This window comes from Pleurodeles waltl, chromosome 7, assembly GCF_031143425.1.
Source record: "Pleurodeles waltl isolate 20211129_DDA chromosome 7, aPleWal1.hap1.20221129, whole genome shotgun sequence".
NCBI classification, from domain to species: Eukaryota; Metazoa; Chordata; class Amphibia; order Caudata; family Salamandridae; genus Pleurodeles; species Pleurodeles waltl.
In genome coordinates, this window is record NC_090446.1 from 774,560,102 (window position 1) to 774,587,043 (window position 26,942).

General features: G+C 43.1%; 1 protein-coding gene across 1 annotated transcript in view; it reads right to left on the bottom strand.

The window, feature by feature from the left end:
• PHYKPL (5-phosphohydroxy-L-lysine phospho-lyase) overlaps nt 1–26,942 on the bottom strand; it is a 273,652-nt gene that overhangs the window by 21,539 nt on the left and 225,171 nt on the right. Inside the window, exon 12 of the mRNA XM_069199277.1 lies at nt 22,046–22,127. Within this exon, the coding sequence (XP_069055378.1) occupies nt 22,090–22,127 (38 nt within the window). The 3' untranslated portion in view covers nt 22,046–22,089. The remainder of the gene's footprint in view (nt 1–22,045; nt 22,128–26,942) is intronic.

The window sequence follows — 26,942 nt, forward strand, 5'->3', positions numbered from 1 at the left end:
TGCTAGATTGTGTAGGATCGTTACGATGTATTGAGTATGTTGTCGACAAATTTGAAGTGTACAGGCTGTGTGAACAAGGAAGAATGTTTGGTAGTGTGGAAATGAGTTCTAGACAGTAATCATGTTGGATAATTGATAAAACCCACTGATCTATAGTGATGTTGTGCCATTGTGGATAGAATTTTACCAGTCTTTTTACCACAGGAGACGTGTGCTCTGTGGGAATGGTGAGAACGAAAGTTTATTTGAGTGAGAGGAACCTCTGGAAGTGGATGATTTACCTCTTCCTCTATTGTTAGATCCTCTATATGAGCCTCTAAACAATCCTTTTGTGTAGAATTACAAGGATTGGTTTTGTTGAGGAGTTGCTTTTTCTGAGGCTGATAGTTTGAAACCCCCTCTAAACTGTGGTCCACGAAAAGTACCTCTACTGGGTGTGGTGTGTAACGCACCCATTGCTTTGGCTGTTTCAGAATCTTTTTTTTTGTTTATGGTTGTGTCAAACTTCTGGGCTAAATAGATGTTGTTTGCCAAAGGGCATATTTATGGCAGCCTATTGTATTTCAGGTTTGAACCCTGAACATCTTAACCAGGTATGTCTTCGAATAAGCACACTGGTGTTGATTGATCTGACTGCTGTATCAGCTGCATCCATAGCGGATCTAATAGCATTATTAGATATTGCTTTCCCTTCAGGTACTATCTGTTGTCCCCTCTTTAGGTGTTCCGGATGAAGGTATTGCAAGAGTTCTTCCATCTCATCCCAGTGGGCCCTATCGTACCTAGCTAAAAGAGCCTGTGAGTTGGCTAGCTTCCAATGATTTGCAGCTTGTGAAGCTACTATTTTACCTGCTGCATCTATTTTCTTACTTTCTTTGTCTGGAGGAGGAGCATCTCCTGTGGACTAACTGTTGGCCCTTTTTCTTGCTGCGCTAAATACAATTGCGTCAGGCGGTAATTGATTTTTTATAAACACTGGGTCTGAGCGTGCAGGTTTATATTTTTTATCCAGTCTAGGAGTGATAATTCTGCCCTTTACTGGTTCCTGTAAAATATCATAAGCATGTCTGAGCATTCCTGGAAGCATTGGAAAACATTGATATTGTTTATGTGTAGATCTTAGTGTGTTGAAAAGTAATGAAAATGTCACTTACCCAGTGTACATCTGTTCGTGGCATCAGTCGCAGTAGATTCGCATGTTCTGCAATAGCTCGCCATCTGGTGTTGGGCTGGAGTGTTACAAGTTGTTTTTCTTCGAAGAAGTCTTTCGAGTCACGGGACCGAGTGACTCCTCCTTTTGTCTCCATTGCGCATGGGCGTCGACTCCATCTTCGATTGTTTTTCCCCGCAGAGGGTGAGGTAGGAGTTGAATTGTAGTAATAGTGCCCATGCAATGGAGTGACTAAGTATGCACCTATTTAAGGTTGAGATGATACATATAGAAATAATTGAAGGTAACTTCCAAACTGCTACAGGCTCCCGGGGAGGCGGGTGGGCACATGCGAATCTACTGCGACTGATGCCACGAACAGATGTACACTGGGTAAGTGACATTTTCAGTTCGATGGCATCTGTCGCTGTAGATATGCATGTTCTGCATAGACTAGTAAGCAGTTATTTCCCCAAAAGCGGTGGATCAGCCTGTAGGAGTGGAAGTAGTCTGAAATAATGTCCTTAATACGGCTTGACCTACTGTGGCTTGTTGTGCGGATAACACGTCTACACAGTAGTGCTTGGTGAATGTGTGAGGCGTAGACCATGTGGCTGCCTTACATATTTCTTGCATTGGGATGTTTCCTAGAAAGGCCATGGTAGCACCTTTCTTTCTGGTTGAGTGTGCCCTTGGTGTAATGGGCAGCTGTCGTTTAGCTTTAAGGTAGCAGATTTGGATGCATTTAACTATCCATCTGGCTATACCTTGTTTTGAAATTGGGTTTCCTGCGTGAGGTTTTTGAAATGCAATAAAGAGTTGTTTAGTCTTTCTGATGTTTTTTGTTCTGTCAATGTAATACATTAATGCTCTTTTGACATCTAATGTATGTAGTGCCCTTTCAGCTACGGTATCTGGCTGTGGAAAGAACACTGGAAGTTCCACTGTTTGATTTAGATGGAACGGTGAAATAACCTTTGGCAAAAATGTAGGATTGGTCCTTAGGACGACTTTATTTTTGTGTAGTTGTATAAAAGGTTCCTGTATAGTAAACGCCTGAATCTCACTTACTCTTCTCAGGGAAGTAATGGCGATGAGAAATGCCACCTTCCAGGTTAGGAACTGTATGTCGCAGGAGTGCATGGGTTCAAAAGGTGGACCCATAAGTCTAGTTAGGACAACATTTAGGTTCCATGAAGGAACAGGTGGTGTTCTTGGTGGTATAATTCTCCTAAGGCCCTCCATGAATGCTTTAATGACTGGTATTTTATATAGGGAAGTTGAATAGGTAGTCTGCAGGTATGCAGATATTGCTGCAAGGTGAATCTTAATGGAAGAGAAAGCTAGGTTAGATTTTTGTAAGTGAAGCAAGTAACCCACTACATGTTCTGGAGTTGTGTGTAATGGTTGTATTTGATTAATATGGCAGTAGCAAACAAACCTCTTCCATTTACTTGCATAGCAGTGCCTGGTGGATGGCCTTCTTGCTTGTTTTATGACTTCCATACATTCTTGGGTAAGTTGTAAGTGCCCGAATTCTAGGATTTCAGGAGCCAGATTGCTAGATTCAGCGATGCTGGATCTGGGTGTCTGATCTTTTGGTTGTGCTGTGTCAACAGATCTGGCCTGTTGGGCAATTTGATGCAGGGTACCACTGATAGGTCTAGCAGCGTTGTGTACCAGGGTTGCCTTGCCCAAGTTGGTGCTATCAATATGAGTTTGAGTTTGCTTTGACTGAGTTTGTTTACCAGGTAAGGAAGGAGAGGGAGAGGAGGAAAAGCGTAAGCAAATATCCCTGACCAGTTCATCCATAGGGCATTGCCTTGGGATTGTTTGTGTGGGTACCTGGATGCGAAGTTTTGGCATTTTGCGTTCTCCCGTGTCGCAAACAAGTCTATCTGAGGTGTTCCCCAGAGTTTGAAATAAGTGTTCAGAATTTGGGGGTGAATTTCCCATTCGTGGACCTGTTGGTGATCTCGAGAGAGATTGTCTGCGAGTTGATTTTGTATCCCTGGTATAAACTGTGCAATTAGGCGAATTTGGTTGTGAATTGCCCAATGCCAAATTTTTTGTGCTAGCAGGCTTAACTGCGTGGAGTGCGTCCCTCCCTGCTTGTTTAGATAATACATTGTTGTCATGTTGTCTGTTTTGACGAGAATGTATTTGTGAACTATTATTGGTTGGAAAGCTTTTAGTGCTTGAAAAACTGCTAGAAGTTCTAGGTGATTGATATGCAGTTTTGTTTGATGTACGTTCCATTGTCCTTGTATGCTGTGTTGATCGAGGTGTGCTCCCCACCCTGTCATGGAAGCATCTGTTGTTATTACGTATTGTGGCACTGGGTCTTGGAAAGGCCGCCCCTTGTTTAAATTTATGTTGTTCCACCACAGAAGCGAGAGGTAAGTTTGGCGGTCTATTAACACCAGATCTAGAAGGTGACCCTGTGCTTGAGACCACTGTGATGCTAGGCATTGTTGTAAGGGCCTCATGTGCAGTCTTGCGTTTGGGACAATGGCTATGCATGATGACATCATGCCTAGGAGTTGTAATACCATCTTTGCCTGTATCTTTTGTGTTGGATACATGCGTTGTATGATGGTGTTGAAATTTTGAATTCTTTGTGGACTTGGAGTGGCTACTCCCTTTGATGTGTCTATTATGGCTCCCAGGTATTTTTGTACCTTGCGTGGCAGAATTTTGGATTTTGTGAAATTGACGGTGAACCCGAGTTTGAAGAGGGTTTGTATGATCTGATTTGTGTGATTTGAGCACTGTATGAACGAATGGGCCTTGATTAGCCAGTCGTCCAAATATGGGAACACATGTATTTGCTGCCTTCTTATGTGTGCAGCGACTACCGCTAGACATTTGGTAAAGACTCTTGGTGCGGTTGTTAATCCGAAAGGCAGTACCTTGAATTGGTAATGTATTCCTTTGAATACAAACCTTAGGTATTTCCTGTGAGATGGGTGTATTGGTATATGGAAATAAGCATCCTTGAGGTCTAAAGTTGCCATGTAGTCGTGTAGTTTTAGCAATGGCAATACTTCTTGTAGTGTGACCATGTGGAAGTGGTCTGATTTGATGAAAGTGTTCACTACTCTGAGGTCTAGGATTGGTCTCAGCGTTTTGTCCTTCTTTGGTATCAGAAAGTACAGTGAGTAAACTCCTGTGTTTATTTGTGTGTTTGGCACTAATTCGATTGCATTCTTTTGCAATAGTGCCTGCACTTCTATCTCCAGGAGATTGGAATGGTGTGTTGTTAAATTTTGTGCTTTTGGTGGTATGTTTGGAGGGAATTGTAGAAATTCTATGCAATAACCATGTTGGATAATTGCTAGAACCCAAGTGTCTGTAGTGATTTCCTCCCATGCTTTGTAATAATGACCTATTCTTCCCCCCACTGGTGTTGTGTGGAGGGGGTGAGTGACATGTGAGTCATTGTTTAGTAGTAGGGGTTTTGGGGCTTTGAAATCTCCCTCTATTTCTAGGGAATTGCCCTCCTCTATATTGTCCCCGAAAACCTCCTCTATACTGTCCCTGGTAAGTGGACGGTGTTGCTTGTGAGGTGCTGGCTTGTGTGCTTTGACCCCGAAACCCCCCTCGAAAGGGCGTTTTACGGAATGTGCTGTAATTCCCTCTGCTCTGCGGGGAGTAGAGTGCGCCCATGGCTTTGGCAGTGTCCGTATCTTTTTTGAGTTTCTCAATCGCTGTGTCCACTTCTGGACCGAACAGTTCTTTTTCATTAAAAGGCATATTGAGAACTGCTTGTTGAATCTCTGGTTTAAATCCAGACGTTCGGAGCCATGCATGCCGTCTGATAGTTACAGATGTATTAATTGTCCGTGCAGCTGTATCTGCAGCGTCCATGGAGGAACGTATCTGGTTGTTGGAGATGGTCTGTCCCTCCTCAACCACTTGTTTCGCCCTATTTTGGAAGTCCTTGGGCAGATGTTCAATGAGATGTTGCATCTCGTCCCAGTGGGCTCTGTCATAGCGCGCAAGTAGTGCCTGGGAGTTCGCGATGCGCCACTGGTTTGCAGCTTGTGCTGCGACTCTTTTACCAGCTGCATCGAACTTGCGGCTTTCTTTATCTGGGGGTGGTGCATCTCCAGATGTGTGAGAGTTGGCCCTTTTCCTAGCTGCTCCTACAACAACAGAGTCTGGTGGCAGCTGTGTAGTGATGAAAACCGGGTCCGTAGGAGGCGGCTTATACTTCTTTTCCGCCCTTGGTGTGATTGCCCTACTTTTGACCGGCTCCTTAAATATGTCTTTTGCGTGCCGGAGCATACCAGGGAGCATAGGCAGGCTTTGGTAGGAGCTGTGGGTGGAGGAGAGTGTGTTGAACAAGAAATCATCCTCGACCTGTTCTGAGTGGAGGCTTACGTTATGAAATTGTGCTGCTCTAGCCACCACCTGAGAGTAAGCGGTGCTGTCTTCTGGTGGAGATGGCTTTGTAGGGTAGGCCTCCGGGCTGTTATCTGACACTGGGGCGTCGTATAGGTCCCATGCGTCCTGATCTTGGTCACCCTGGCTCATGGTGGTGTGAGCTGGGGAGTGAGATGGAGTTTGTGCTGGTGAAACGTTAATCACGGGCGGAGGAGAGGGTGGTGGTGTAATTCTTTTAACCACTTTTGGTTGTGGTGCTTGTTCCGTCTGGAACTCCAACCTTCTCTTTCTCCTAATGGGGGGAAGGGTGCTTATTTTTCCTGTCCCCTGCTGAATGAAGATACGCTTTTGCGTATGGTCCACATCAGTTGCTTGTAGCTCTTCCTCAAACCTATGCTTTTGCATTTGGGAGGTTAGCGAGTGCTCTTCTGTATAAGAGCCTGAAGCTGGGTCGCTTGCAGTTTGTTTCGGCGTTGAAACTTTGTCTGCGTGTTTTTTCGGCTCCGAGGTGACTTTTTTCCTTTTCGGGGCCGAAACCTCTCGGCGTCGATCTGTTTCGGTGCCGCTGTCTCGGCGTCGAGCCGTGTCCACACCGGCATCTCGGTGTCGAGGCTTGTCTCCAGCACTTTCTCGGTCCCGAGAAGGCTGCGTGCCGGTGTCTCGACCGGAGTCGGACGATCTCGGCACTGTTTTGGCCTTTTTCGGTGCCGACGGTCGGTCACCGAATTTATGGGTCGAGCCATGGCCTGGTGGCAGTGGCGTCCCCTGGGCCTTGTAAATGTTTCTCTGTGTGGTTTTCGACGTCTTACTCACGGTTTGTGTATCGTCGAATCCTTCGGAGTCTGAGTCTTGGATCGAGAAGGTACCTTCTTCTTCCTGTTCCTCGAACTCCCGTTGGGCTGTCGGTGCGGACGCCATTTGAAGTCTTCTGGCTCGACGGTCTCGGAGTGTTTTTCGGGACCGGAACGCACGACAGGCCTCGCAGGTGTCTTCGCTGTGCTCAGGTGACAGGCACAGGTTGCAGACCAAGTGTTGGTCTGTGTAGGGGTATTTATTGTGGCATTTGGGGCAGAAACGAAACGGGGTCCGTTCCATCGGCGTTCTTCAGCACGCGGTCGGGCCGACCAGGCCCCGACGGACGATCGAAAAACTACCCCGAAGGGCACCGGAGCTCTTCGATCTTCGATGCGGTGTGGAATCTAAGTACGCCGATCCCGAACGCAACAATACCGACGAAAATCTTCCGAAATTAGCTAATTTTCCGTTCCGAAACTCGGAGCGACAGGAACACGTCCGAACCCGATGGCGGAAAAAAAACAATCGAAGATGGAGTCGACGCCCATGCGCAATGGAGACAAAAGGAGGAGTCACTCGGTCCCGTGACTCGAAAGACTTCTTCGAAGAAAAACAACTTGTAACACTCCGGCCCAACACCAGATGGCGAGCTATTGCAGAACATGCGTATCTACAGCGACAGATGCCATCGAACATCTCGTTCTATCTGATCTGTACGCATCTGCAAATTGGGATAGGCAGCATCTCTGGATACTACTGGATTGTATGCAGTAGTGTCTTTTGGTGGTGAAAGTCTAGCAGAATATAATTCTGGATCATTTGGCAGAATGGGGTCAGGATCATATGTATCCCATGGATCTTTGTCCTGATGGTCATCACTAAAGTCATCCCTGTGTGATGATAGTGAGGATGTGTGTGGTGACAACTGTGCTTCTTATGTGGGTGATGCTGGTAGTGTGGAAGGAAGAACAGGAGAATGTGGTGGTGAAGGCTCTTGGTGTTGTGTAGCCTGTCCTTGGAGACCTTCTTTGATGGAGGTACATCCTTTAAAGTGTCTTTAAAAGTTAATTTCCTCTTAAAGGCATTGGAGGGGGAAGCAATTATTCTTCCTGTGTCCTTTAGAATGTGTAGTCTTCGCTGTTTAGTGTCCATCACCTCTAAAATAGTTTGTATGTCCACGGATTCATGGTTAGAAGTGGTTTGCTTGCTACCCGTGTCTTTTGACTCCAAAGGTTTATGTGTGGAGTGCTTTGCTCAAACCGAAAACATCGGCTCCAAAGGTGGTGTAAATTGTTTTCGGCTCCGAAGATATCCCTTCTTATTTTCGGCTCGATTCCAAGACTGTTGCTGGAGTCTCTTTGGTCGATGCTGAATGCACTTTTGTCCTTAATCTCGGTGCCGAACCCGAAGGTTGGTCATCCGGATTAAATTTTCGGATCCAGCCATCGTCCAAAGGCAGTGGCAGACCGACGACTAGTACTGGAGTCTTTTTTAAAAATTTTGTGTAGTGCGATGGGGCCGTTGTACTAAGGTACTGCGCTGGAGGTATGTAGTGGCTATCATCATCCGAGTGCTGATCGAAGTCGGAGTTTTGGATGGAAAACGTTGCCCCTTGTCAAACCTCTTCCTATGCGTGTTCTTCTCCGAAGATATCATGTGTGTCTCCTGTGGACTTGGATGCCATTTCGAGACGACGAGCTCTATGGTAATTGGAGTCTTTTTTAGATCAAAATGATCTGCAGGCGTCACAAGTTTCTTCTTGATGATCTGGAGATAAACAGAGATTGCACACGGAATGTTGTTCTGTGTATGGGAATTTAGCGTGACACAAAGGACAGAATCGAAACGGAGTTTGTTACTCCAGCCCAACATTGAAGTAAGCCCTTAAAGGGCGAGAATTCGACTCAGACGGTCTCAATTGGATCGAGTACAGATGGCAAGCACAATCAATACAATACGGACGATATTACAGAAAGGTAGAAAAAAGTTCAGAAATACCAAACTGAGATCCACCGGAGTGAGAGGAAACACGTCCGAACCCGGTGGCGGAAAAAAAACAATCTAACAAAGGACTCAATGCCTATGCGCTCTATCACTGAGAGGAGGAGTCACTTGATCTTGTGACTCGAAAACCTTCTTCAAAGGATAACAACTTGTAACACTCCGAACCTAACACTAGAAGTCGGACTTATGCAAAGCATGTGCATCCACAGCTACACATGCCATCGAACACACACACATATATATATATCTATATATATATATACATATATATACACACACACACACACACACACATATATGTATTTTCTTGTTATGCCGCAGTGGGACCTTTAAATGGTTCTTAGCTGCTTAAAGTGTTTCAAGTCCATGCAGAGTTGATTTTTAAGATTACTGACCCTTAAGGATCCTCATTGGGATTCTCGTGCTGCTGGTGCTTTACCCATCCTTTCTGCCTAAGTGAAGCCATCCATCATCTGCTCTGAATTATTCTCTCCACACATTAATATAAGAAATAGGAGCAGGTTCACCAGCTGAATCCCAAGGGAGCCCTTACCTCTGACACTGACTGAAATAAGGAGCACGAATGGATGACTATCTTTTAGTAGGGTTCTCTTGTGCCAAGTACAGAAAAGCAGTGGAGGTACAGAAATTGATCATTTTCTGCATAAATCTGTGCCTTGCATTTGCTAAAAATGAGCTTACAGAGGCCTTCTGACTTATTCTGCCAGAGCTAAGCTTGATGCTACTTCCTTGGTTAGGAGGCATTCAAGTGCTGGACTGCCAGGTGGTTCCGTGGGCGGCTGTTCACACCTACTTCAGGCATTACTGCCTTGACTTGCGGGGCCGCAGAGAATTCCATTTTGCCTGATAGGTTCTGTAAGACTTTCTGCTATGAAATCCACTACCTAGGTCCTCTACCTTCTGGAAGGTACTCCTTTGGGATCTATTCAAAAGGTGAGGAATCTGTGGTTAGAAGCAAACATCAAAAGAAAAAAATTAGATACATTCAATAGCATTCTTTCTGATGGATATGCTAGCTAACCCAGATTCGTCACCATGTTACCCCACCTCACCGTTCTTTGGAGTGGACTTTTAGGTGTTAATAAGGTTCCATGTTAGATTCTGTACAATGTCACTGTTTTCAATATGATACTGATGCACTGCCTCTAAGGGAGAGGAATGCTTTGACATCAACTGACCGGGTTTACTTCAATAGGCAGCTCTGTGCTGCTCTTTGGAGGGGGGGCAAAGTCAGCACATAGTCCGATTTTGGCACTTTGTCAAAGACACAAGTCCTGTCCTCTTGGTGGTGTTTTGTACTGTGGAACATACAATACCCCTAAATTAGTCATTGTTCACTGGTAAAATTAGTGGAACAGTTCGTCATACCCTCATCTTATTTTCCATTGAGTCAATCTACAACCCTGAACTGTTCAAAATCTTATACTATGTTTTAAGATTCTCCATTTACACCAACACTTTTCAAAGTTTAAATAATCCTACAACATACAATTCTTAATAGTCACAATTTTGGGTCTAACATGCGCGCTGATGATATTCTGATCTACATTAAAGAGTTAAATGAGCAAAGGGACCAGAGGTAATTCTCTGGCTGATTTAGCACTGTTCAAAAATTAGTTATCAGAATGTTCATTGCAAAAATACTTTACAATGGAGGTTGTGGTGCTGGGATCAGGAAAATTGTCTGAGTGGTTTAGCCAGACTGGCTCTCCAGCTAGGGCACACAACAAAAGGTTTGCAATTATAATGTCCTTTGTTCCTCAAATAATTCATGTCACTAAGTAAGTGTTCTAAAATATCAATGCTGTAAGTGTAATTCTGTAATACTCCTTGTGCAACAAATGTCCATCATCTTGTAAGCAGTCCTTCACCATGGACTACTACAATGGAGACTATTTGAGTCTCCTCATGAAGATGATTGTGTCAACTGCACTTCATTAGATGGCTATAAACCAGAGGCTTAGTCAGTATTAGACCAATATGCTGTGAAACAAATATACACAACTGAGCAACATAATACCTCACCAAACTGATACTGCATTATCTTTCAGGCCTATCATATGAAAATGAATACAAAACCGGGCACACATAAGGTTCGAGAAAAATGCTGCGGTGGAAGAACCCTGAAGTTTTAAGGTTTCTTTCTCATCACATCAAGGCTTTTCATCTGGTAAGTGAACATTTTATAGCTTTCCTTTTCTCCCAAACATCTTTGATGCTACCGCAGTGCTTAGATATATAAAATCCACAAATAAAAATACTCCATACCAAAAACAAACCTGGGCCATACAGGAGCAGATTAGTCTGGTCTAAAGGCTAGGCCATACCCAGGAAAATATAATGTTCTGCTAATTGCAGCATTAAGAAGTTTGTATGAATTTTTATTTTAAATGTGCTGGATAAGGCATAATAAAACATGAAACATTTGCTTACCAAAAATGTGTCTAATGTTGGTATTGAGAAAGTTTTCAAAGTGTCTTGACTTACCAATCATGGATAATTATAAAGTGAAAGATGAATATTATAAACAAATCTTTGAGGAATTTGGCACTGAATTCTCCCAACATTTCTTCTTTGGAGAAACCCAAATCTTTAAGACCGAGCATATTTTGCCCATTTCTTGGTGGCCAAATGTGCCTTGAAATTACCAATCTGTTACTGTTCAAAATCCTACTTGATATTAACCTGGGGGTCAGAGTCTTCCCCTTATGTGGCCTTTAGTGTTTTTCAGGACGCAGCACTCTATAATGCTGTTGTCACCCAATCGGATTGTTTTGGTACAACTTTGTGTCTGCAAATCTGAAATAGTTGATGAGAAATGACGCTACCTTGGGCAAGAGGATTCAGGATTTTTTTAAAATTTGGGGATTCGCAAATTTGAATTCATGGAACTTTGCTTATTAAAGGTCCACATATCTCTAAAACGTAACCTCATCACGCCGAACCAGAACACCTTGTTAAATGCTCCCTTTTCAAAACTACTAAATGGATTCTGCCATGCAGTGTTGGGTGCAAGACGTTTTTAAGTTGTTTTCTTCAAAGTTGTCTTCCGTCTGAAGAAATCTTGTGTCTCCTCCCTTACCCCAAAATACACCTGTGCAACGACTACACCTCAGATTGCTTTTCACAGTGAGTGAGTAGAGAGTGTAATGGAGTAATACAGAAATATGTACCTCATATTGTGAATAACTAATAACTTACATTTGCCTAACATGTAACTGATCCTATACTGCCACCTAGGGTTCTGGTGAAACCTATGTCCACACATGTATATACATAAACATATGGTACAGTGGGTCTCTATATGTAGTTTCTTTCAGTGTTACCATGTATTTCAATTATTTTACCAACCCATCTACTTAAATAGTTACTGTGGTTGTAAGATGTTGTTCACCATATCATGGGACTCTCAAATGTTGCTGACTGTCTGCCAAAGGATGGGAAAGGCTGGTCTACGGTATCAGGTGTTGTGAGGAGTTGTTTGCTCCTCCACCTGTCCTTGAACCTGTTATGACTCACCATATTTGCCTTTGCCCATCCGTTTGGAGGTGTTCATAGTTGGAACAAAATCAAGTGTTCACTTATCTTTCCGTTTATCATTTCCTTTGGCACGTAGAATTGAAGACACTGTTCTTCTGGACCTAGTTTTGGGCTGGTATGCCAAATGGATCTTTGCTGATGTGAATTTTCAGTTTGTTTGTTCTGCCTATTCCCTCAGTCCAGCTTCCTTTTGGCTTGACGTTGGGCTATCCATTTGGTTGAGGTGATTGGTCTCCTCTGCATCATGTAATTCCATATTCTGATGCTGGCTTGTAGGATTCCAGGAGTTTTTCCCCTTATTGTTAAAGATGCCAGGGGATGATGGTATCTGTTTTTTTTTTGTTATGAGATGCCACTGGTTGCTCTGCCCAAGAAATACCCTTGGGAATTCTTCTGTTGTTTTTCTGACATTATCTCAGTGGACACCACCCCCCTGGCCATGTTCCCTTATCCTCCCATTAAACCCGATTGGCTTGTCAATAATGCTTACACCTTTTTCCAAATTGCACCTCCTTTGAAATGTGTGCAGCTGTGATGCCCTCCAAATAGGAGGGTGATACAGGACAGCTACTGACAACCAGTGGCAGATAGGTTTGATGGTGGACTGCTGTAGGTGCTTGTGGTTACTCGCAGAATAGATTGAATATTCATAGTGGATGGGTATAGCAGAAAGTGTGTAAGTCAATGTTTTTACAGTCAGTGAGCCAGTGTCCAATTGCAATAACTGTGCCAATTTATGAGCTACCAGCTCTGGTTATCTCTCCAGTGACCTAGGTCATTACGTTGGTGGAACAGGTTTGGAGAAGTCATCCACTGCTTGGCATGGGCCTAGATGGAGAAAGTAGGTATCAGAAAAAGCAGATATGCAAGGGTTTTGGGGGTACCAGGCAATGTCTATTGTGTTAGATGAATTTCAGAGACAGCTGGACCCTTTCAAATATGTGTTAAGTTATTGACTGACATGGTCTTTATGTGCTCCCCCATACTCTCCTATGCCACTGTCTCTTTACTGCCTGACTACCCATCAAGAGGCAAAAACTTTGCAGGCTTCTAGGATTATTGGATTTGCTGGGAGGTGGATGTGGGGTTTGGAAATGGAAGTGCCCTGAGGCCTTTGCAAGGATTGCAGCACAGATGTTCAAGCACACGCATACACAGGGGTGACGCATGCCAATTTCCTTTTTTCATATTTTTTACTCTAGGTCTTATACTCTTTTTGCATTCGCTCTGGAGGCTCTTTAGGTCCTGTTATTTCGAGGCTCTGGAGCTTTAGGTTCCCATCTCTATGTCATTCTCCTTTTCAAACTTTTCCCTCACACAAGCTATACTGGCTGATGATGGCTGACAATGTTCTTTTGCATCATCGCCATGCTGCAAACTATAGTGTGGTGACATTACGGCATAAGTAGAACCGAGATACTCTCTAGCAGAAATATCTTCCGGTGGTTCAAACCAAAGGGGACAGAAAAAGATCAGGAGTTAACATTCTGAAAATTGTGATTATGGCTTTGGCGGGAATGCAGGCTTCACATCTTGCAACAGATGCTGTGTCTACTCGCAAAGCACTGTGATTGCCACCTAGCAGCATGCACAGTCAACAGGAGAAACAGTATCTCTTAGAAAATAGAACTACTGTAACATTATAGTTGTCCATGACACTATGGTGGTCATTATGAACATGGCAGTAAACACTGCTCTGCCGGCGGTGGCAGTAACTACCGCCAACAGGCTTGCGGTCCGGACCACCACATAATGATGCACAGTAGTATCAGCCAGTGGGCCAGTCACTCACCGACAGTATGGTAGACACACCATCGACTGCGGTAGGCCTTTTCAGGGCCATTTACAGCCCTGTTCTGCTGTGGGTATAATGATGTCAAGGACCACCACGTGTGCCACGGTGGTCATCACCGCCAGGTAAAGCATGCCGGTCACCATTGTAAGTATGGGGGGGCTGGGAGGCAACACCATAGGCACCTCCCTTTCTCACATTTATCACACCTATGACTTAAACCTCATCCCCCACCACTAACCGCATGCCCCCACACACTTACACAGCAAATTAAACATATTTCATTTTTTACCGACACGGTTCTACAACACCCACTCAGACACCCCATTTTATCACCCAGACACACATAGGGACACCCACACTCACCCATGGACCCCGCTTGCCTTACATTCTTCAGGGTCTGTGATGATGGCTGCTGGGGTCCCATGTTGTGTATGGGCAGTCCCACACTGTCGACGTTTTTCCTCTGTCGTCCACACCAACCAGCTGAATTCTGCATCATTATACGGCTGTATGCATGCCGCCGCCACTGGCAGTCTTATGTTGGCCGTCAGCACGGCGGTTGGCGGTATTTACCGCCATGTTCATAATGCCCACCTATATCTCATTATCCTTCAGTTCATCTTTCAGCACACTCTAATCCCACTAACAGCAAAAGATTCAGATATTTGTAGCTACTTCGACCTCATTCCTGGAACAACCCCTCATAGCCAAGTCATAGTCATACCTTCCATGCTGGAGTTCAAGAGCGCACTCCAAGCTCCACCCTTGTCTTTGACCATTCATACCCATGTATAATTTTACCCTTCCACTCCTTACATGACACTAAGCCATGCACTTCACTTCATACCTGGTCCCGCTACTGTAAGATGTAATTGCTATGTACAGCAAGTCTGCAACAGTGTCTAACAGACCTCAATGAAGACCAATACAAATATCTCCTATACCTCTTTTTTCCTAGGGTCTATCTCATCTCTCCTCTTCCTTCTGTGAACTGGAATCTCCCTTACCTCTCTTTCCTTTTTTGGTCTTTGGGGCCTCTGTCAACCACCAAGCACTACCATGCCAGGCACCAAGCATACCCATTGCTTTATGGGAAGCTCCTTTCAGCCAATAAGATGCCACCAGCACCTCATGCGAAGTTCCATCCCACGGGAAGATCTCAACAGCTCAATGAAAAGTCTACCTCACCCAATCATAAGCATATCATAGTCCACGTGAAGCACACAGCACTCTAGTGATGTGCCCAGCTACTCTTGCTGATGGCTCAATCTGCTTCAGTCTACAGACTTTACAACTTAGCCTCCATGCCTAAGGTGGCCTCTTTACTCCCATGGTGTTGAAATATATAAATACGTAGCCAGATCCTACACGCTGACTAACGTTGCTCTTGTAGTGTACAGAACACTTCCTTTATACTGAGACTTCAGTTCCTCGATCCCTACCATGTCTCATTCCTCACTTTGCACCTCTTACTTACCCTCTTCCTCCAGTTATCACTGACGCTTCAACCTACATATTGGTTAGCACTTATTGTTGAGAACACTGCTCCCTTAAAGGAATGTACCGCCCCCATAACTCCACATATAGTGGTCTACTGGCCGAAATACAGCTCCATTCTATGACTCAGTTGAAGAGTTTGCTACAGCTTCATATTAAACTGGGTTGATTACAATTACTAGTTTTGTATTTTGAATTCTATTTTGATTATCTCAGCGGTCTCCAATCTCACCAGATATTGCAAAAAGTCATCTTTATATGTTCCGGATTATTACACCTCTTCAGAAAACGAATAAAGTCCATTTTATTAATTTAGAGTTCATTTGGAATCATGTTTTGCACCTTCCAGTTCCTTCAGTGTGGCTGCTGAAATACCAAATTGGTGTGATTGAGGCCAATCAGTAAAGGAAGTGTCCCAGTCCGAAAATCTTTTGGCCCTCTTCCCAATAATAGGGATCCTCCTTTTAGTATCATAAGAAGCTGATTATCATGATTCTCAAGAATTATATTGCAGACAAAGTGCAAAATGTGCCTAAGAGTGACCGCAAAAGGCACATGTGGGTTCAACTCAAAATATTTCCACATGCATATTATGGGCGCTCAGAATACTCGTAAATATTTATATGCATCGCACAAGATGAAACGCATTTTGCCAAAGGTTGTTTTAAAAATCATGTGTAGATAACATTCCCATGCTCAAATCCAATGTATGGGATAGATGGCCTCTCTCATTTCCCCCAGTCATATTTCTTACTTTAGGTGGAAATAATATTTTTTTAATGTTAAACTGGGAAAAGAATGTGAATGTTTTTCCTTTTAAGTCAGTACTTGTAAATCTTCGCAGAGAATGGAGTAGGACGTCCAAACAAATGGCCCTGAAGACAAAGGTGCAAAAAAGATAGCTTTTTTTGTATTTATTGTGGGGTACTCATGTAGCATAGACGGAATCCTAGTAATAGCAGATCTGCTTACAGAGAAGGAAATAGTATTTACTTGTAACCACATTTCTCCACATTTGACAACTTACAGAGATTCACATGCTTGAATTATTACCCAGACTGGCAATCCTCAGTAGTCAATGTGTAAACAGCACTGCTGAATTAAGTACCACTGCTTTAACAATGCAACAGTCATACACTAGGTTCAGCTTGTCCACCTCTTTTTGCAACCTGAATTCTGGCCAATGAGGTGGAAAGACTGTAAGCTCCCTTTCACAGTCTGACTTTTCTTTCTTTTTCTCAGGTGAGGCTACGCTAGATGACCCCTAGTCAGGGGGCAATGGGTTAGCACTGAAATCTTCCCTCAACAGCAGCTAATCCTTTACAGATCATTAAGCTACCACCACAGCAGCTCATCTTTTGTAGTTGATAGGTGTAACATGACAAGCTGGGGGAGCTAGTTAAATGCCAATGCCTCGATCTTTTTTGCTGTCCCTTTCCAACATGACTGAATATCTTTCATGCAAGGACTGACTGACAAAACCATATTTACAGAATATAGAGGAAAGTAGCCCGGCCGACCCGGCATTAAGGAATCAAGGCAACGCTTCTTCTTCCTTTCCCTTTCGATCTCCCTTGTGCCCAGTCAATTGGGGGGAGATCATGTGACCACTTGCATCAAAGTTTGTAACCATGCCATTGAGTCCTAACAAAGTAAGGCAGGCAAATGTTAAAGCACCAGGCTGGTTATATCACCAATTTTAAACTGCACTGGAAAAAAGATTTTAAAAAATGGAATTCCTGGAGAATGTGCTACTTCCTTGGTGTCTGGTGCCTGATTTCTCTTGTGCTCTATCAAAGTGCTGGAGGTCATGTGACCCCTCCCACCACTGTTCATGACCAGCCGCTGAGCCTTGATCTCACCAGGCTTAAAAAGTGAAAACAATAAAATAAAAACTGGCAACGTCATCAAAAAGGTTTAATGTGCACAAGACAAAGTTAAAACTGAATTCTTGCAGAGCAACATCCTTATCAAATGAAAGGTCGCCCCTCTTGAAGCCTGCTGCACATTCAAATGTGCCTGCATCATTTTACGTCTCGGCTATGGAGAGCTCTTAGCTGTCTGTTGTGTGCTATATCACTAGTTACAGTGGGCTTTGAGTTCAGGCCACTGTTTAGTAACAGTGGGCTTACTTGTTAATCATTTGCTTTCTTCTTATTCAACTACTTTTCTTCTCCTTGTGTTTGTGCCTACCCTGGACAATAGCTTCTTTAATACCCTTTTGACTGGGTGTTTTGTATCCTTCCAATGCTTACATCAGGTACCTCAAAGGGAGTGCATGTGTTTTCTTGTTCTCACTCTCGTGTGTTGCTTCCCCTCTCAACTACCCACCCCCTTGCTTTCAGTATTACTCTCCCTAAACGTCCCCAGCTCGTCCATTGCTTTACCCATCCCTTCTGTTCAGGTGTTTTTTAATGTTTGAAACCCCCATTCTAAGCTTCTCTGCTGGTCCCCCACCCACCCCATATCTGTCGGCTCCTGTCGCTTGGGCCCCACCATAAGCTTCCTCTGTTACTTCCCTGCCGATTCTCACTTTTTGTATTTTTAATGTTTTTCTTTTTTTTGAAGGATCAGCAGCTGTAATTCGCTACCATGCCGGTCCTTTCGGTTTTGGTGCATTTCATTTTTTTTTTATTTACTGCTCCAAGATTGGCATCTGCCATCCTGGAACAGTAATTGAAAATTAAATAAAAATGATGCGTGCATTATGATGCATGCGTGGTGATCCATGCCATGCATGCTTATCTGTCATCACAGTTGGAGTTTCCTTTTTTTGTGTTAATGCCAATTCTATACCTTTTCAGTAAAGTACCTTTTTGTTCTATAAAAAGACGTTGACAAAGGTAAGTGGTCAGGAAACGCCACTGAAAGGCAAAGCCTATTGGCTTTTCCAATGCTTGTTAAGACAACAAAACTAAACACCCTTTACTGCCTAGGAAGTAACTTAACTTATCAGGGAAACACAAAATAATCTCAGCAGCTTGAATAATTTTGTTGACTCAAAAAGATGCAATAACACTGCTACGTTTTCTAGCTCTTTCTCTTGTATTGCTCCCACGGTGCGGTAATGCACCTCAACTTAAATAGATGGGATCCCTCGTCTGTTGCTTTTAAAGCTTGAGTGAAACATCTTCTAGTTGCCAAATGTATTACTTATGACTGCAGGTAAACATGAAACTCTCGTATTATCTTGCTATGTTTCACCTGGCAATGCGCATCCTTATTGTAAATATGCATTTTGTGTCTCATTACAGCTATATCACGCTTTTCCAATGGATAGCTCTCTCCAGCTACCTGGAAGTAACTCTCCTGTGCCCAGCTCGGCCTATGAAATTAGAAGGTTTTTTTGGATTGAATAAAGGTATGTATTCCAAAAATGTTTATTCATTATGAAAATGTGTGCGGTTTTAGAACTCCTAAACTGAGGTGTTAAGAAAAATACATTTCCGAAATATATTTAAAGATGGTATTTGAGTAACAAATCATGCAATATTACGCTGGGGACAGGGGCTCTGTAGCTATGGCTGTCATGTATTACGCATGGGGAGGCCTTCCAAATTGAAAAAGCTTTTTAACATTATTGCTGGCAACCCTGCCTGAATGCAGTGTTCACTATTGGTAACCTTGCATGTGGTGGTCACTAATGCAATCTTGTCTCACGTGCTCACTATTACAACACTAATAATAATAGCATCTTGGAATGATTTTCATTGAAAATAAGTAGCTCTTGCTAGAGAAAAGGTTGGAGACCCTGCTTTATATTTTCCTTCTTAGTCCCTAAGACCTTGTTAGGGTCTTTTACGCGGACCCTATCCTGAAAGTCCATCAGGATAGGGTCCACGCAAAAGAAAAGCTCAAATAAATAAGTGGAAAGAAGGCATTATTCTGAGAGTTCATGAGATCATGAGAGGTGGTGGAGTCTGCAAGGTGGAGAACGTTATACAGTACACTAGGGCTATGTGCGAAAGGAGAGACTAGTGTGGAAGGGAAGTGAAATAATTAAAAAGCACAAGGTTGTTAAGAGGGCATGACATGGCTTGGAAGTCAGAGCTAGGATTAGGGAGAAAAGGAAATGCACTGGAGCGTGGCACCTAAGGGGAATGCAGGAGAGGGAAGGGTAGAAAGGAGAGAAAAGGTATTGTACAGTTAAAGGTAGGGAAGGAAGGAGAGGTAGATGAGTTTATGTGTGGAGTGTTAAGATACTAAAACGGTATTAGAGGCCAAGAGGTAGAAATGGGCAGAATAACGTTGATAATAGAAGGGTTAGGGAGGTGAGATAGGGTCTTAAAGACTGAAAGTCTTGAAGCCTACAGGAGAAAAGTGCAGAAGACAGATAGGAGACACAGAAGGGAAAGCAACAGGGGTGTGCAGGACTTCAGGGAGAAGCATATAACTGTGTAGGGTGTGCATCAACCTACTAGAGGAATTATTGCTAAGAAAGGGAAACAATGGAAAGGAGGATTAAACAAATGGGTTGGTAGGGTTATTATGGTTGATGTGATTATCTGCATATGGACCTGAGGTGCTCTGAAATGGGATATCAATTGTTGGAAGGATGGGGGTTTCAACTGAATGCAAAGCTCAGGGGTGTTTATAAAAGCTGGAATAGGAGGGAAAGCAGAAGGAGATATATACAGAAGCAGAGGGTTAAATGGAGTAGGGCGAGATAGGAGTGAGATAGGAGTGAGCTGAGTGTTAACATCATGCTGAGTGGGGAAGAAGGAAGAGATTTGACAGGGAAAAGTCTGTGAAAAAGAGAATGCTGACATGAGATGTGTAGCTCCCTTCTGGCAAGAAATATAGTTAAAAGTCCATAGTATCACCTAGTAACAACTCAAGTGCCACCCCAGGAGACGTAACTTCCAAAATTAACCAAGGAGAACAAGTTACTTACACTCGGTAACGCCTTATCTGGTAGAGACTATATCTAGCTACAGATCCCATACCTTTGAATTTCCCAGGTGTTAGACAGGATCCAGAAGTTTTTTGTGCGCCGGTAGGTGACGTTGATCAGCTTCATGGGCGTCGTCTGTGCTTGAAGTGGTGCAGTACCTATATAGACGCCACCAAGGCGTGTCAACGTCAGTTTCTTTTCACAACTTTTCACGTCAGAAGCGCCATTAAGTCCATTGACCCCTCATGTGGACAACTATGGCCACAGAGTGGGGAGGATGGGTGGGTCGATAAGGAATCTGCAGCTTTATATTGTCTCTACCAGATAAGTTGTTACTGAAGGTTAGTAACTTGTTCATCTGATAGGGACTTCTAGCTGTAAATTTCTTACCTCTGAAGACATACTTTTTGGGTACGTTGTTTTCTCCCACCAGCCTTGCATTGACGTCTGTGAACACTGCATGCATTTTGAGACGCTCCTCCCACACTTTGTATGACACAGCTGCACGAGTGCTGCCACAGGCCCCTGAGGAGGCCAGGGCTATGCTCTCTCATGCTGTTGCAGATGGGAGAGATGCAGCAAAGTTCACATCGACGGTGGCACATGCCTGGTTGAGTGCTTCAAGGACTCTCGTTCTACGGCAAGATCCCTGGGCCTCTCTTCGGGCTGCATCATCATCAATTTGTCTTTTGCTCCTTTCGTGGCTATGGAAGGGGCTTCCAGCTGTTGCAATTCCCTCCCAGCCACCATGCCACACATGCTCTGCAGCCTCTGCAAGGCCGAGGACGTGGTACCCACAGCCCTCTTGGGACGTGGTACCCACAGCCCTCTTGGGACGTGGTACCCACAGCCCTCTTGGGTCAGACAGTCCACCATCCCCAACAGCTGCAGCCTCCAAGGCTTCTTGAACTCCCTATCCGTGGTGGCGGTAGGGAACGCGTCTTGGAATGTCAAGGCTTGCATCACCAGGGTCTCCGGGATACGGTGTTGGGTGAGAAAGTTTGGGGGCCTATTCACAGGAACCCTGTTGGGTTTGGACCAGGTACCAAAAGAATGTCAGTGAACTGGAGTAGGGGTTCAGACGAGGAGACTCCCTGTTGTAAGACCTCTGTCAAGATGTTAAAATGCTAATAAAAATCATGTAAAAAAAAAAAAGCTCTCCCCAATGCAAGAAGGCAGAATCAGGTGAAAGATGAACATATTTTATCATCAGAGAGAGGCAATGGATGCAAAAAATACAAGTGCATAACTCATCCGGGATTTGGTAGTTTATAAAAACTCACACTATGTATTTTAAACATATTTTGGGTGACAATTACAAGTCTTGAGAACTACGCTATAAAACTTTGGTTGGCACACCATGTTAACTCCCAACCCCACAAAGTCAAAGGTAGATCTTCCTTTGAAGCTGTACTCATCCGTTTGGGAATGATGAGATGCAACTTAGCTGTAAGTTATTCGTGTTTACTATGGGGGGGGGGAAACCCGCTTATCAGCGATTCAGATGTGAACGATTTAATTAAATGTTCATCATGTCACAAAACAAGCGCCCGGTCAACCTCCATTTCAGGTGCTATGAAAATATTTACATGATGTAACAAAGATAATCAAATTACCCTGCCCTGCTGATAGATTGCATGAACATCACACATTTACTCGCTGGGACAACTATCCCCCCTAAGAGCTTTACAAGGATGTGTATTTATTTCGCATTTACAATTAACATTGTTAATAAGGCAATACATAATCGCAAATCGTTTTGACTTTAAATATCAACATTAGCATGCATATTTTATAACACTATTCAACTAATAAAATAAACGTGAGCTGGGAAGCATTAAATAGGCTAGTGAAGGGCTATTTGTTCTACTTTAAGAAGTTATGTATAGCAATGTACCTGGAATTTTTTCACTATCTTATCAAGATCTATACATTAAAAATAAAATGCAGAAAAGCTTACCTTCAACACATGTAGCTTTTGCGAGTTCCTGAATCTCCATACCTTTACATCGCTGTACCACTTTTGCTAACCTTTTCGATTTCTAGAAAATAAAGTATTCTGATTAGCCTGCCTATAAGCAAGACCAAATTTAAATCAAACAGTCGTGGGGTACATTGCACGAACCACGTGGATTATTTTAATAACAACTCTTTTCTCTGTAATTGAAATAACCCACAATGACACAAGGAAGCAAATTAAACAAAAACTGAAAGGGTGCATTTTTTTCCTTGGAGGACTTGCTTGGTTGTAAGAAATAAACCCATAACTCCCACACACAAACATTAAATTATCCGTGACTGGACACGTGCTTATTGTCCAACTGGATCAAGGCCCAGCAGTAAGGCTGCCCGCCTGTTCAATCTGTCCTGCTTCACAGCACAGTCTTTGATCCTCCCTTCAAATATTCGACGTAGGAGCAGATTGCATACAGTCAAAGAAGACCTGAGCAGCGCGACCGATTCCAAACAAGCATCTGCAATGCAATAGGTCTCCCACTTACTTGAGTTAAAGCTACTTGCATTGTAAATTTATAACCGGACTGACCCTGCTGCATACTTTGGTCCTTTCTGCCACATAATTCCAGTGGCCCTCCACATAACTAAACGACTAGTAGGCCTACTAGAATATTTTTTCAAACAAGGCCTTTAAAACACAAACTACTCTCAGGTGCAAAACAAAAGTTCCAGCCATAAGAGAGCTTACAAATACACTGAATGGTGGGAGGGGTTATTATTTTGAGGTTTCCAATAACCTAGTATGGGGATCCAGAGATGATGTAGTCAGAAAAAGCACGTTGTCATGAACATTTTGAAGGTGGTTCCATTGTCCTAGGACCGCCACAAGCTGAGTTATGGGCAAACACTTTTTGTAAAAGAATGCTTGCAAAGCATTATGGGGTGAGTCTCCGAATGCTGCAAATATTGTAGTATGTTGACTGTAATGCTCAGAACAGCCCCTAGAAGACACCACAATAAAAATAACATTTATAAGAAACATGATTATGTAACCATATAGTTAGCCTCTAGAGGGCATAACAACATGAAAACAGAATGGCAGAAAATAATGCAGTGCAAGCATATAGTTAGCCGCTATGGAGCGTAGTGCATTACACATTTTCAAGGCTGATAGGCCCTTAAACAATTAACTACTCTCAGCTGTAAAACAAAAGTTCTAGCCATGAGAGAGCTTAAAAAGACACTGAATGTGGGAGGCATTATTACTTTGGGGTCCCCACTAACAGTGTGGGGATCCAGAGATGAGCTAGAAAGAAAGAGTGCATTGTGTTGAATGTTTTGGTGATGGCACCATTGTCTTAGGACCACCACAGGCTGAGTTATCCACAAAAATGTTTTGTAAAATAATGCTTGCAAAGCATTATGGGGCGAGTTTCCCAAGTGCAGTGCATATTGTAGTATCGGCTCTCCTGCTGTGTCAGGAGAGCCACTTTGAGGATTTCTGTGTTTTTTACGTAAAGCATTTATCAATTACATGTGTTTTTGTGAAAGTTATGAAGCCAAAAGAAAAGACTGATTAGGTAACAGAATGAACAATGTGACCAGCACTTCAATACCGCCGATAGAGTGCGTGCTGCTGTTCTGCGCTGTGAGCAATTTACAATGCTGCCATGGAACAAGGGAAGAGACAAAAGAAAAAAATAGTTCGCCCACGGTGAACTATATTGGCAATCGTACAATAATCCATGTAACAGGGTCAGTGTGCAAGGTGGCAATAAAACCGCCCAAAGGTGGGACAAATGTAAATCATTTTTCCATTACATCACGGGATTTTTTAAAGGCAAGCCCATGAATGAGTGAAAGTGATGGGCGTGGTTAAAAGCCCATAGAATACGTACAACAGGTTGAAAATTGCTTAAGCGATCAACCTAAAAACGTAAATAAACCTGAGTTGTGCTGAGCACCAACAATGCTGTAGCACGTCTCTCCCTCAGCCAATTCTGTAAAAAATTGCCTTAAGGACTATTCCACGGAGTCACTTTAATCGTGCACGGTAGTAAAAGTTGAGGGCCAACAATGGTAATTGTTTAGAAACTTGGTCACAGCCACTTTTTGCCTGGGCAGCTGTTGGGATTTTAAAAACCTTTATCATTAGAAAAAACAGTAGAAGCAATCAAACAAAACAAGCACAATAGGTCTGGCCTTAGCAAGCTAGTACTTTTTTTCCACTTTTGTTTGCGGGAATAGCGCACAAAAAAAAGAAGAAAAAAAAAGAAAATAGGTTGCCACCTCAACAGACCAGCTATATGCTTGCAAAAAATTAAACTAAAAAAATATATAGCCAGAGCATATAATTATAACAGAACAGTTATGTGTGTTTCCTCACAGGCATGTGTACTTAGAACATGAGTCAAAACACTTTTTAGGGTCAAGCGTGCAAGCGCTCTGGCCTGTTGTAATCTCTCTGTGGGCTTTTAACCACACCCACTCTTGCAATTCATTTTTGGTGTGCTTGTTTTAAATTATTCGTTTTTTATTGGTGCATTTTGTGAACTGTCCCTCCTTTGTGTGCAGAGTTCTCTCCCAGGCGATTTCAGTAAGTGAACATTTTTGTTGGCCATCACACTATATCATGCTTCCTCCTGTTACAGCATGTAATGGCCCCCTCCTCCATTTTTGGTTTGCATTTCAGCCCAGCTGCGATCCTTTCTAGGCATTCACGCAGGGAGCCAATAGCTATCACGCTCATGGTGGCCATGACGCTTTGAATTTACTCGCTTCTGTCAACTGTTTCACTTTCATTTTATGTGGCAAGAAAAGCCCAGTTCCGAATTTACAACGCTAATAGCTCTAACTCAAGCAAACGTGGGACCCATTGTATTGCAAATGCTTGTAAGTTTTAACACACACCACAGGATCCTACAATTATTACTTGCACAAATAAGATACACAAATCGCTTTGAATTACTGTTACCTGAAGACATACTTTAAAAACACAACCACAACTAGATTTTTTCTTTAAAAAAAAGGATAAGTATTGGAGGGGAAAAACACTTGCATGTAAGTATTGGTCCACCAGCCCTGGCACTGAAGTGCACTTCTTTTTTAGAAAGATGTGCACATGTAAATAGGTAAAATGCAGTCCTTTACAGATCTAGAGAGCCAAAGGATGTAGTGGACTGACCCACTGTCCTATAATGTATGTTGTGCAGGGTGTAATCAAAATGAGAATGATAGATGAACATACCAATAGAGGAAGACGGCTGACTCAGAGCTCCTCTAGAAATGTGTATGGATATATTTTATATTCACAAATTGTTTTGCCTATATGAAGCTGGCACTACCGCTGCTATCTTTGGACCCGACCAAACCTAGAGTTTTGATAGAAAAGCATGATCACGTGGTTTAAATTAAGTTTGTCTCTGCCCCAACCAAAGTGGAAATGTACAAAAGTATCCCATGGGAATTATTTATTTGTAATGTATTTAATAGTTGTATAAAGTACTACCCCATCCGAAAGCTGACAGAGTGCTGAAACAGAGGAACAATACAGAGAACTAAAGCATCCCTTGCAAAGACCATCAAATAAGCATATCATGAGCAGAGAACAGATTGATGAAAGCAACAGGTTCAAACCGAAATGGATTAGCGCATGAATCAAGTCTACAAGGGAGAAAAAAAGAGTCTTTGGTAGGAATGCATAGGATTAGACAAATGGGGAGAAAGGCGGGGCTAAACGAACTGAGATGTCAATGATGGACAGAAGATTAAAAGAAGGAGGTAAAGAAAAAGCAAAACAAGGAGGACAATGAAACTAAGATGTGGGGAGCAGCTGAGAAAAGCTAAGTACAATGGAGTTTTAAACAACTACACTGCTCGTTGACCATAGAAACACTGCATGCATGCCATAACCCAGCCCAACGGAAATCTGGCGGAAAATCAATCTAGTGAAAATACCACCAGAGTTCAGTGTTTAGCTAGTGTTTATCAGCAACAGAAAACAGAAAAGGCTGTGTAAAATATGACACCCACAATAGGCTATAAGTTCTAATACTGGATGTAAGCTTCAGATGAAAAGTATGCAAAATAGAGCAAAAACTGCAAATACGTGATCTTGTGAGATGTAAACAGTGCTTAATTTGTAAAAGGATGAGTGCTGGTGCCGAAAGCTCTGGTCAAAGGTCCGTTGCCGGTGCAATTACATGTTGGTGAGCCCATTGCCAAGGCTACTGTAGTATTCCCTGCCCCTTTATCTCAATACTGCAGGTTCCTGCTTCCTTTGTGACATTTTTTCCGTCTTTCTCTTCCTCTGTCTTTGTTTTGTTTGTCCCTCCCTTGCTCTCAGTAAATGCCTGGTGCACAAAAATAAATTCCAGTCTCCAAAAAGGAGTACCAGTGTAACCCACCGGTTCAAATTAGGCACTGCCAATGAACAAACAGCATACAGAGTGCCACAGAAGTTCATTGTTGCCTTCTGCATGCGATTTCACAGATATATTAGTAGTGGACAGGTTGAGTCGACCAACGAGGAAGAGCAGAGAGTAGCCCATCCATTTTGAAGGGTGCAACTGAACAAGTTACTTATCTCTGGTAATGCATTTTCTGGTAGAGGCTCTCTCTACCCACAGATTCCTCAACCTTTTGAATATTCACCAGGTGTCTGACTGGATCCAGAAACTTTTCAGCAGTACCTCTGAGCATCGGTAGATGGTGCTGCACAGTTCTGCAGTGATGTTGTTTCGCGCAGGGCCTATAAAGGGTCCACTCCCATGCAATGAAGTCATAAGTACTGCTGAAAAGATTCCGGATCCACGCCGATGCCTGGAGAATATCCAAGAGGTGAGGACCTACGGCTAAAAGTCTCTAACAAAAAACACGCACAGCAGATTTTTGAAGGAACA